Genomic DNA, 13,119 nt, shown 5'->3' with positions numbered 1-13,119 from the left:
TTAACAGCCTGACCTGGGGGAACAAACTCCATATGCACTATGGGTCAACATTTTTGTCTGCTCATGAAGTTGACGGACATCCGGAATGAGGTTTGTCATCAATCCACATTTATCCTTTTATGAAGAGAGAAACCCACATGTACACTTGAGTCTTTCCCTTGCAAGTTGTGCTTAACATCACAACAGTTTCTGTGGCATTTCCCCCTGAGCAGAAAACAAAATTTCACAGTTGCACACTGTTCTCTGAATCGACCAGCATAAAAAAATGAGGTTTGAGCAAAATAACTTTTATGAAAAAATTCACTGTTACCAGAGAGAATCTTCCCAGGTTATGCCACTGAGTGCACTAACTCAGAGTGAGCTGCTTGCCCAGAGGGGAATGTGGGCACTGTGAAAACTCTGCTCTGCCAAGCACAGTTCTGGTGATACACTCCTCGTATATAACTATCACTGATTTTGTTTTTATAGAAAATCTGGCCTACCGGTAATACAATATCCATCTCTAAAGTGCTAAAAATTTACCCTGTTTCTACTGTTAATAATCTCATGAAAACAGCACTCATGACACCTTTGCCATCACAGCCAATTCCAGTGCTTTAACACATAAAGGGTGGGTGGGTAGGTGTCGGGGGCTTCACCTTACAGATCAGAGCATACGGAAAACAATGTTTCAGTTTCCCTACCACTTACTTATTAAGACACACTGGTCCTTGTTGGTTATACAAACAAGCTCCTAACAATCACTCAAGAATCTGCACCTTAGTATGAATATGGGCTGAAGGCCCATACAAGGTGATCCTTAAAGACATTTCTTATTCCATTAGGGCCTTACACTGACATAAAAGACTGTTGATCTTGCAAAATATGCATGAGAAAAGACCCAGTGAAATTTCCTTCCCATGTTGTAATTGGAAAGAGTTATGATAATATTCAAGTTTTATCAGTTTATTAAAATGCTATGGAGGAATATGTGCATGCATTAATTACAGTTGCTGTATGTTAGTTAATGTTTCAGATCAAATTGAAACTGGTCAGGATTCGCTGAGTCGAGTAGTCACCAACTTACATTGTGACCAAGAAATAGCTAAAAAAATCTTTTAACCTCTTAAGGCTCAGATTTTAGCTAAGTGACAGTGTGACCTAACTAACCATCCTGATACATGATGGTTACGATCTTGTTTTTACATCAATGACGATGATTCTCCTTATAACACCTACACGTTAGCTGTAGGGCAGTGCTAAGTGTGTTGTTGATCTCCAAGGGGCATTCACAGGGTTTGTTTCTATCCATTTCCACAGGGATCAAAAGGTAAAGGGTTAACATGCCCAAGACTCAAGAAGGAAGTCAAATGCTTCCTCCAAGATGCTCAAGATTGAGTTCCAGACAAAAACAAACCAGAAATTTGAGGCTTCTCCACTTGGTCTGCTCGCCACATTCTTAACAACACTGTGTAATGACCCAACCTCTTCTGTGGAATGAGGAAACATGACAAACTAGCATAAGTTAGCTTGACAGGAGAACCAGGTAAAACATACAAGAGGTGGTTAAAACTACTTCTGTTCAGCCTTCCAAAACCCATGTCTCCTAGTGAGTGCTTGACATTACAGGATGAAAATCACATACCCTTTGTGGCCATGACATTGTCACACACATATACTGCACCCGACCATCTTTATTTAGTTCCCCCCAAAGGCAGATGTTTTCCTTGGATACGTGGTATATAACTTCCTTATCAGAAAGGGTATAAAAATGAGAGTGCCACAATCTTCAGAGAACTTTACCTGAGGGTTGCCTCTCTGAGTCCCGTGCCTGCGTGCAACATAAGTTACCCTTCCTCTTCCTCATCTCAGTACCTTTCTCATCAGACACATAATCTCACCTGGCGGGATCCTCCCCTGGCCCCAGATTAATTGGTAACAATGATGGGACAAACTGACTTCATGATACCCCCTTCCTTTTAGCACTCCTGTCCCAAATAATTAACCTGAATATAATCACCAGGACAGAGGCAGAATGACAAAATTCGAGAGATGCTCCGTGAAACAACATGTACCCCTCAAAACAGGTGATCAGGATGCAAAGAAAATCGAGGAGACACGCCACTAAATGCCATTCCAGATCCTGCCTTGGATTCTGGGTTTAACGACAACATATCAAGGGCATTATCTGGACAAGTGAGGGACTTTGACTAGGGACGTATATCATAGCGGCTGCATCCGCATTGGACTCTTTATGTGCTAACTGTGCTGTGAATAGGAGAATGGGATGTCTTTGCTCTTTGTAGGTGCATGCTCTGACATCTCACAATGTCTAGAGCTGATTCTCAAAGGATTGAGAGTGAGAAAGAGGGAGAGGGAAAAGAGGAGAAAGAGCATCCGGAGGAGCAAGAGGCAGCAAGATCGAGATGGTGACCAACCGTCCAAATGAATAAATATTGAAAAAAGCAAGTGAAATGTCTGAGTGTATGCAACGGAAAGGTTGTGTTTGAGAATGTGGACTTGGGAGGAAAAGTGAGTGAGCGTGATCGAATTTGTGAGACCCTATGAAAAAGAGAACGGTCGTGGCAGAGAAAGAGTGGGGAAAGAGAAAATGTTTGCTCCATTAATGGACTGTTAATTTCTAAAGGCAGGGAGGCTTGCTCTGTCGCCCCAGCACCAGGAGGTGAGATTACAACTCTAGCTCAACACTGAGGCCCATCAGGGTCCCCGTGGGCACTTACCTGTTCGCATGCAGCCCACGGTCACCAGCCACCACTCAGGCACCCGCGGCAGAATCACAGCCAGGCGATCTCCCTGCTGCAGGCCACAGGTTTGTGAGAAGACATTGGCTACTCGGCAGCTTAGGTCTGTCAGCTCTGTGTAGGTCCACTTCACTTCATCCCCTTTGCTATTTACCCACCACAGTGCTGGGCTGGAAGCTCTCTTGCCATCCTGGTCAAGATTAGACAAAACTTGTTACTCTCTCCCTCAAGAGGAGAATACTTAATTCATCAATTTACTGACATTGTCACATTCCAGTGTAGGGATAACCCAAGGGCTACTTATAGAGCCAAGAAAAGTTGGAAGTGGGATGGGATCCCACCAATTTCTGGCCTACTGTATCTATCCCCGGCATCTGTCCCCAGTCCCATATAATCACCAAATGATCAAACAATGGAATAATAAAATATGTAAGTTACATGCCAATAAAACTTGGGGGAAAAAACAACTTTCACGTGACTTATTGAAAAATTGAAATTCCATTCTCCAAAATGTCTATCTTAGTTCCATCTGGACAGTAGTACTGTTTTCTCATGTCTGGAATGGGAGCAGTAATATGTCCAATAGGATAGGAAAAAAGTTTAAATGAGTTAATTAAGTGAATGAAGTGCTCACGACAGTGCCTGACATACAGTAGATGCCTGGGAATTGGAAAAACAGGTAATTGATTTAGGTAACTCATGAATAAGATAATTCTTAAAAAAATAATTTTATTGGGAGCACTTACAATTCTTATTACAATCCATCTATCAGTTGTATCAGGCATATTTGTACAAATGTGGCCATCAGTCTTTTCTAGATACTTTCTGTGGAGAACTTGGTATCAACTCCTCTTTCTCCCTCCTTCCCCCCACCACCCTCCTCACCCCTTGATATAAATTTTAATTATTTTCATATTTCACACCAACTGCTGTCTCCCTTCCTCCATGGTTTCTGTTGTTCTTCCCCCTGAAGGAGGGGAGGGGGTTGTGGTTGTGTGTTGATCATTATACTCAGTTCCCCATTCCTCTCCTGCCCCACCCATTTCTCCCTACCCTTCTGGGATTACTATTCCCATTCCTGCTCCTGGGTTTTGTGTGTCGTGAGCTCTTATCTCTTATCTATACCGGTGTACATCTGCTGGCCTAGTTCGAAATGAGAGACATCACTGGGGTCATGATAGTGGGGGGTGAGGAAGCCTCAAGGAACCAGAGGAATATTGTCTGTTTCATTGGTGCTTTACCGCACCCTGGTGACTCACCCCTTCCCTGTGACACCTCTGTGGGGGATGTTCCATTGTTTACAGATAGGCTTTGGGTCCCTGCTCTGAGCCCCCTCTCTCTCAACCATATGTTTTTGTTTGGTTGCTTGTTAAGGGTCTTCTGGTGCTTGTTACCCAGTCCTGATGACACCTCATGATCGCACAGGCTGGTGTGCTTCTTCCATGTGGGCTTGTTGTTGCTCTGCTGGATGTCAACTTGTTTCACTTCAAGCCTTTTAGACCCCAGATGCTACATTTTTGAATAGCCAGGCACCATCTGCTTTTTTCACCACATTTGCTTATGCATCCATTTTATCTTCAGCAATTAATAAGATGATTCTTTATGAATTTGAACCCATCTACGAGTTTATTGTTTATCACATTTACTTTGCTTGGTCTTAAGTACAATGAGATGAAAGGACCTACTGCACGTCAGGCACTGTTATAAGGCAATAATGATAATATTATTGTCATAAAATAGTATATATGGTAATGTAATTTAATTTAAATAGAGGGAATTCATTTTTAAAATTACGGTGCTCTGAATGATAAAATATGGTATACAAATAAAGGTATTACTTTTTTGGCACTAAAAATGCTCACATGATAGAATTAGGTTAAAAGCAAGATATTCAAATAATAGTTGAGATTAAAGTAGCAATATTATTCATTCATTAATTCAGTAGATATTTACTAAAGTTTCATTAGACTGGTCTTAGGCCACCAGAACACACTAGTTAATGAGAGACATATATACATATGTATGTTTTAAAATTTTTTGATCAATTATCATTTTGTTGTCTAAATCAACTTTCTTGTTTTCTAAATCAATGTTTACCTTGAATGAATGTTTTCTTTAAAAGACCTATTTTTCTTTAAAAGACCTATTTTTTAAAAAGACCTATTTTCTTTAAAAGACCTATGTTCAGAGTAAAATTTCAGGCAATGAAGAAGCTTCTGAAGTAGACAGAGAAATATACTTCAGCTTCCTCACTGCAATTTCCCTTTCCAAAAGCAAACATTGACCATTTGGGGGAGTACATTTATCCAGACATTTTTTTCCCCACATTGTATAATCATGATCCCTTACATTTGCCTCAGAAGACAGGAACAAAATTCAGAGATAACAGTGTATATATATCTATATATATAGATATATATAACCAATGATTAACATATTCAGCTGTTAATCAATAGGTTAGATCAAAACCACTCAGAAGTTCCTCAGAAGTAAGGCCCAGTGATAGACTTCTAAAAAATTTAGCCTTGAAAACCTTTCAGAGCATAGTTCTACTCAGCCATAGATGAGCACGCCAAACAGCAGAGTAAACTCAACACAATTTTGGATGATATATTTGTGTAGATATAGAAATTCAGAATTATGACAAAAATCCTTGCCCAACAGATTAAATAATATGAGCAAGCAGTTGTGACTAGTTAGTTATACACGATTTACACTATAAGAGGAGTAGCATTGGTGACACGGGTAAGTTTATGAAACGATGAGAAATGGCTGGATCACAGTAGAGAACAATCATTTCTCATAATTCAGACTAGTTGCTCCACCATTAGTGCTATGGATAAGGTTACCTGAACTGTAACATGAACCCTTTCAAGACTAAACGATTTTCTACTTTGAATTTTTTGGTTGAAACCTCAGGTTTCCAGCAATGGAATGCATTTTGAATGTAGTGGGGGGTGGGGGATTGGAGATACTATGAGAGGTTTCTGGGGCTGGTGGGCTGAGACTCGTTTCTTTAGACTCGTGTAGTCATATAAGCCTTTAGCAGATGACACCACGTAATAACAGGAGGGTAGCGGTTTCCCACTAAACCCCAGAGGTGGACAATGAAGATGGACTCTATATAACCCAGGCGTCATAAAAGGATGAAATAATTACCATTTGTTGTGCTAAGGAGTAGGCTGATAACGTGATGTAGAGGTAAGACGGCTGTCAAGAGGATAAAACACAACTTAAACAGTTTTGTTTTAAATTGAACATGGTAGGCAAGAAGGTTTGAAGTCAAGAGAAAATAATTAATTAAAAAAGAAAAAAGTTAAATAATTAACTCCTAGATATAAAGGAATGAACTACTAATGTACAAGACAATAGGAATATATCTAAAAAATGTATGCTGAGTAAAAGAAATAAAAAAATAAACAAAAATACATATCCTGTTTTATTCCATTTTATTCCTAGGAAAGAGAAACTTAATCTTAATGATAGAAAGCAAATCAGGGGTTTCCTGTAGTCCAGGCTAGGAGTGCATGGAAAGACTAAGAGGTGGAAAAGAAGTTTCTGAGGTGATATGTCTAAATTATACATCAATCCCATTAAAAAAAACAAATAGTAAGTAATTACTCCTTGGTAATAGCTAAATAAAATACATTTGAAAGGCAGAAAATTGGAAAAATAGCTAAGTTATTTAGGAAATCCATGATAATTCTTTATGAATTCAAACCCACCTAGGAGTTTATTGTTTACTGCATTTGTTTTGCCATGATCTTAAGCACAATGAAAATTGAGATTCAAATACTTCTGTCTACTTAAAAATAAAAGACAGAAAATGGGTGAAGGGAGACGTCCGACAGTATAAGAGATGACAAAATAATAATTTATAAATTATCAAGGGTTCATGAGCGGGGAAGGAGGGGGGAAATGAGGAGCTGATGCCAGGGGCTTAAGTGGAGAGCAAATGTTTTGAGAATGAGGAGGACAATGAATGTACAAATGTGTTTTACACAACTGATGTATGTATGGCTTGTGATAAGAGTTGTATGAGCCCCAACTAAAATGATTAAAAAAAATAAAATAAAAGACAATAATTTCTGTTCAATAATAATAAAGTTTGCATTCTTTTCAAGAGATTTTCAAAAAATCTCTAGGAAGATTACCTCTTTGTATTAAGAAAAGAAAAGCCACCACTGTCTGTCAGTTTGTCCTACTGTGGTGAGTTGTGTGTTGCTGTGATGCTGGAACAGATGTCATTGGTATTTGAAATGCCAGCAGGGTCACCAAAGTGAACATGTTTTAACCGAGCTTCCAGACTGAGAACAGACAACAAGAAGGACTGGGTTCCCCTCTGTGCAAGGAGGAGCCACTGAAAACCTTCTTCGTAGCTTCAAAACACTCAACTCTTGAAGGCTTAATGAATGGAAGCAGACCATTGAGGGATGTTGGGCCCCTCAGGTGGGAGGGCATCCAAAATGTGACTGAGGAGGAGTTAATTTCCCAGCAACCTTTGCAATGTAAATGAGGTAAAGCTAGTGGGAGTGGAGCCTTTTGCGATTTTCATTTGCCGATGGGGCATGGCTCAAGGAAAGGAGAATCAGCTGCAACAATCTGCTCATGATTGGAACTTGGAGTGTGTGAGGTATGGATCTAGGAAAATTAGAAGTGGTCGAAAATGAAAGGGAACACATAAAGATTGGTATCTTCGGTGTTCGTTAGCTGAAATGGATTGGTATTGGCCATTTTGAATCAGAACATCTTGCGATTTACTATGCCAGGAATAACATAATCAAGAGGAAGGCATGGCATTTATTGCCAAAGAGGACACTTATCTTGAACTACAATGCTATCTGTGATAACACTGTATCTGTCCACCTTTGAGGAAATCAGGTCAACACAACTGTTACTCAAATGTATGCTCCCAAAGCGAGTGAAGTAGTTGAATTCTACCAAGGGACTTAAGTCAGAGATGGCTCAAACATGCAATCAAGATGCATTGATCACTATGACTGATTGGAATGCAAAAGTTGGAAACAAAGAGGAAGGTACAGTACCTGGGAAATATGGACTTGGTGATTGAAACAAAGCTGGCAATCACACGATAGGATTTTGCAAAACAAGCAACTTGTTCGTAGCAAATACTGTTTGTCAACAACACAAAAGAGCAACTGTACACATGGACTTCTCCAAATGGAACCCACAGAAATCAAATGGGCTATGCTAGTGGGAAGAGACGATGGAGAAGCTCAATATCAGCAACTAGAGCCAGGCCAGGGGCGCACTGTGGAATAAGTTACCAAATGCTCATAGATTAGTTCAGAATAAAGCTGAAGAAAATGAAAACAAGTCCACGAGAGCCAAAATGTGACCTTGAGTCTACTCCACCTGAGTTTCGACAACATCTTGAGAACAGCTTTAATGCACTGGACATGAGTGACAGAGCACCTGCTGGGTGGTGAGCGGACATCATGACCATCACGAGGAAAGCAAAAGGTCACGAGGAATGTTCTGAAACTGTGGTAGCCATTATTCAGTACTGTTTGGTGTGATTAAAATATGGAACAATATGATATCTGTATTATCTCCCAATAAAATGATTTGGGGAATTTTCTTTTAATGTTCTGGAGAGAAAAAAAGGAACAAGCAACTGGTTGGTTTGAACTACTGACTGAGATAAATGGTCCAATCGGCAACCAACTATGCCACAAAACCCTCCTTAAACTTTGTTGAAAGGGGAGTCAAAGGCTGGCTCTATTTTTTTATTAGATGATGGATGATTTCCTATGTAAATGTAAAGGAAAAAAACAGCACCACAAATTTATCATTGTGGACTGATTCTGGCTCAGAGACCTTATGGGTTACAAAATAAAACTAGTCCACAAGGTTCCTGGAACTATCATTTTTTACAGAAGCTGTTGGCCTTGCCTTTCTTCTGCAGGGCTGGTAGGTGGGTTCAAACCTCCAATCTTTAGATTAGCAGACAATTACAAACTGCTTATGCCATGCAGGCTCCTTAACTTATTAGAGTAGGGTGTATGTAGTAAGATGATCCTTGGAGAGTCTTTTCCTTGAGTGACATCAAGACTTGTGAGGGTTGTAAAGCAGGTATCAACATTAATGTACTTTAAAAAAAACCAATTTATAAATGCCTTTGAAGGACTACTAGATGCCAGGCACTGTTTAAATCACTAAATGGATCTCATTTACTGAACATGACCAAGGCCATTAGAGAAAGTCAAGTAGATCAGAAGTGTGAGAATTAACATGAATGGAATGGAACTGTGGATGGGGAGGGGAGATTTGTGGAAATGGAGAAATTGATGATGTCTGGGAATGGTGATATAAAACCCAATAAAGAATGGTATTCCTTGCTGAAAGTGGACTTTGGGGCCAGGGCGTGGTGCCCCAACAGACTGGACTGGAAAACTCTCCTAAGGGCCAGTAAACGATCCCTGAACTAACTACAAGCTTTTCTCTTGTGAACTGTTTTGTTCTGTTCTTTTTCAGTGGTTTGTTTTGGTTGTTTTGTTGTCTGGTTGTATACTGTTGCTTTGTTTTCCTCTGTCTAGTTTTCGTGCATGTGAGTGACTCCACAGGTCTGTCTGGAAAGGACAGGCTGGATGAACTATCTGGAGGAAAAACAACGGGACCGACAGTTCCGGGGGGACTTGGGGTGGGGGGGTAAGGAAGTGGTGTTAACAAACCCAGGGACAAGGGAAAAACATGGGACCCCAAATGGTAGAGAAGGGGGAGTGGCAGGCCTGGTGGGAAATGATCAAGGGTAAGGTTGCTTAGAGAAGAGGTATACTCTAGCCCAGGTGGCGATGAAGCATGGTAGTAGGGCAGGAGGAAGGTCAAGGGAGATGGAGGAAAGAGCTAGGACTCAAAGGGCATTCATGGAGGTCTAGACAAAGACATGTACATGCAAATATATATAGGAGGATGGGGAAATAGATCTATGTGTCTACATTTATAGGTCAAGTATTAAGGTGGCGGAAGGACCTTGGGCCTCTACTCAAACACTCCCTAAATGCATGAATACCTTCTTTTATTAAATTGGAACTCTATGATGCTCACTCTCCCGACACAACGGCTGGAGCCAAAGTGGGTGAACAAGTAAATGTGGTGAAGAAAGCTGATGGTGCCCGGCTATCAAAAGAGATAGTGACTGGGGTCTTACAGGCTGGAAGATAAACAAGCGGCCATCTAGCTCAGAAGCAACAAAGTCCACATGGAAGAACACACCAGCCTGTGTGATCGAGTGGTCCCAAAGGGATCAGTTACCAGGCATCAAAGAACAAAAAATCATATCATTGACTGCACACCTCCATGATAGGATCGCTGAAGACAAATGGGTGCATAAGCAAATGTGGTGAAGAAAGCTGATGGTGCCCGGCTATCAAAAGACATAGTGTCTGGGGTCTTAAAGGCTTGAAGGTGAACAAGCGGCCATCTAGCTCAGAAGCAAATAAGCCCACATGGAAGAAGCACACCGGCCAGTGTGATCACGAGGTGCCCAAGGGACCAGGTATAAGGCATCATGCAAAAAAAAAAAGATATAAGTGTGTGTATGTATGTGTATATATGTGTATATGTATATATGTATGTGTATATATGTATATATATACCATATTAAATGAAGGGGGAAGTGCAGAGTGGAGACCCAAGGCCCAAGTGTTGGCCAATGGAGATCCCCTCATAGAGGGGTTTAGGAGAGGAGATGGGTTAATTAGGGTGTGAGGAAGTATCGATGAAGAACACAGCTTTCCCCCAGATCCTGGATGCTTCCTCCCCCCAACTACCATGATCCGAATTCTACCTTGCAGGGCTGGATAGGACAGAGGCTGTACACTGGTACATATGAGGGTTGGAGGTACAGGGAATCCAGGGTGGATGATACCTTCAGGACCAAGGGTGGGAGGGACGATGCTGGGAGAGTGGAGGGTGAGTGGGTTGGAAAGGGGGAATTGATTACAAGGATCCACATGTGACCTCTTCCCTGGGAGAGGGACAGCAGAGAAGGGGGGAAGGGAGACTCCGGATAGGGCAAGATATGACAAAATAATGATGTATAAATTACCAAGGGCACATGAGGGAGGGGGGAAAGGGGAGGGAGAGGAAAAAAAAAGAGGACCTGATGCAAGGGGCTTAAGTGGAGAGCAAATGCCTTGAGAATGATTGGGGCAGGGAATGTATGGATGTGCTTTATACAATTGATGTATGTATATGTATGGATTGTGGTAAGAGTTGTTTGAGTCCCTAATAAAATGTAAAAGAAGAAAAGAGAAAAAAATGATTAGGGCAAAGACTGTACAGATGTGCTTTATACAATTGATGTATGTATATGTATGAACTGTGAAAAGAATTGTATCAGCCCCAATAAATTGTTAAAAAAAAAAAAAGAACTGACTTTACAGGCGTGAACTCTTTGAGAGTGGAGAAATGTTAAAATGGTAAAAAAAAATGGAGAGAATATATTGATTATTCTTTCTTTTTACTGGATCATTTCTATTTACTGCATGTACTGCAGTCAAGTCATAAGTTAATGGGACTTAATCAATTACATTTTTATTCTTTTAGATCTCTTCCTTCTGATGTGAAATAATTTTCGCAGCCAATAATTACCTGACTTTTAAATAAATGTGCTGTTTTAATATAAATGTTATTTTCTTTCGAAATGTGATACATTTGGATGATGTACTTGTAAATAGAAATATAAGAATATTAAAGAAATGGAAGATCATATGCCTTATCAAGTCTTGTGAGCAAATATATGTAGAAAAATATAGTACTGAATTCAATTTGTGTGGAATTTTGTTTGAAAAATCACATTGTTCTTGAAAGTAGAGATTATTGAAATTGTAGCTATTTTGAGTCTCAATTAATGGATTAAAGAATTCTCCATTTCACTTTGCTTGAATACAGTCTTGAATAAACAAATATTGATTAAAGTCCTCTTTTGCAGAAAACAGAAAAAAAAAAAGAATGGTATTCTTTTGGGAAATAGTACCTTTATGCAAATAATGGATGTTATACCTTTTTGCAAACCACACAAGTGTGTTAGTTTCTTAGGTGCATTATGTATGAATGTTCATGTTATTTATGTTGTTATTGTTGTTAGGTGCTATTGAGTCCGTTCTGACTCAGATTGACTCTCTGTACACCAGAACAAAACGTTGCCTGCCCCTGTGCCTCTCCCACAACTGTTTCCATGCCTGAGCCCATTGTTGCAGCCACTGTCCCAATCCATCTCCTCGAGGGCCTTCCTTGATATTACTGGCCCTCCACTCCACAAGCATGATGCCTTTCTCCAGGGACTGGTCTCCCCCAACAACATACCCAACGCATGCAAGAGGAAGCCTTGCCATTCTTGCCTCGAAGGAGCATTCTGGCCCTACTTCCAAGACAGATCGATTGTTCTTTCAGCAGTCCACATTCTTCCCAACTACCACATTTCAAATGCATCACTTCTTCTTTATTCACTATCCCACTTTCACACGCACATGAGGCCATTGAAAATACCATGGTTTGGACCGAGCCCCCCCCACCGCCCCCCGGTCCTCAAAATAGCACCCTTGCTTTTTAACACTCTGAAGAGATCTCTTGCAATAGATCCATCTAATGCAATGTGTCTTGTGACATCATGACGGTAGCTGCCTTCCCCCATGAGCACTGAACGAGGATCCAAGCGAGACAAAATCTGCCAACAGCTCCAACATTTTCTCCATCTAGCATGGTGCTACCTATAGATTCAGTTTTGTGGGTACATTATATTAAACAAGTGTACTTAATCGTTAATTAAATATGGGGGTGAGTTCATAACTAAGTTTTGTTAGGTGTCATTGAGACCCTATGTACAACAGAGTAAGACACTTCCTGGTCTTGTGCCACCCTCACAACCCCTGGTGAACTTGAGCCAGTTGTTGCAGCCACTATGTCAATCCATCTCCTTGAAGATCTTTTTTGCTGATGCTGTGTAAAGTATTATGTCCGACTCCATGGACTGGTTTCTCCTAATAAGATATCCAATGTTCTTGAGAAGAAGTTGTTCCTCTGACAGTCTATGATATATTCACATTCTATGTGAACACCACAGTTCAAAGGCACCAATTTTTCCTAGGTCTTCCATATTCATTATTCAGCTTTTGTGTGCCTCTGAGGTGATTTGGTAGTTACATAATCTGGTGTCCACTTGCAAAGGGGTGAAGTCTAGCCTGTCAATCGGGTCGCAGCTTGATGACCTCATTTGGAGATGCCACGAAGATCAACAGCTCACTGGAGGCCAGATACACACACACTCTGCTTCGTATTCCTGATGACAAGACACATGGAACTACTGGAGGAGTCATATGGAGACCCATACCAGCACTGAGATGTTTCCACTGCC

General features: G+C 40.6%; 1 protein-coding gene across 1 annotated transcript in view; it reads right to left on the bottom strand.

The window, feature by feature from the left end:
• Positions 1 to 13,119, bottom strand: part of ACSM1 (acyl-CoA synthetase medium chain family member 1) — a 63,962-nt gene that overhangs the window by 43,030 nt on the left and 7,813 nt on the right. The window contains exon 2 of the mRNA XM_075528360.1: positions 2,721 to 2,931. Coding sequence (XP_075384475.1) covers positions 2,721 to 2,931 — 211 coding nt within the window. The remainder of the gene's footprint in view (positions 1 to 2,720; positions 2,932 to 13,119) is intronic.

Source organism: Tenrec ecaudatus, chromosome 12 (genome assembly GCF_050624435.1).
Source record: "Tenrec ecaudatus isolate mTenEca1 chromosome 12, mTenEca1.hap1, whole genome shotgun sequence".
In the NCBI taxonomy this organism is placed as follows: Eukaryota; Metazoa; Chordata; class Mammalia; order Afrosoricida; family Tenrecidae; genus Tenrec; species Tenrec ecaudatus.
The sequence above is the reverse complement of the archived record's forward strand: the minus strand, read 5'-3'. Positions and strand labels throughout refer to the sequence as shown.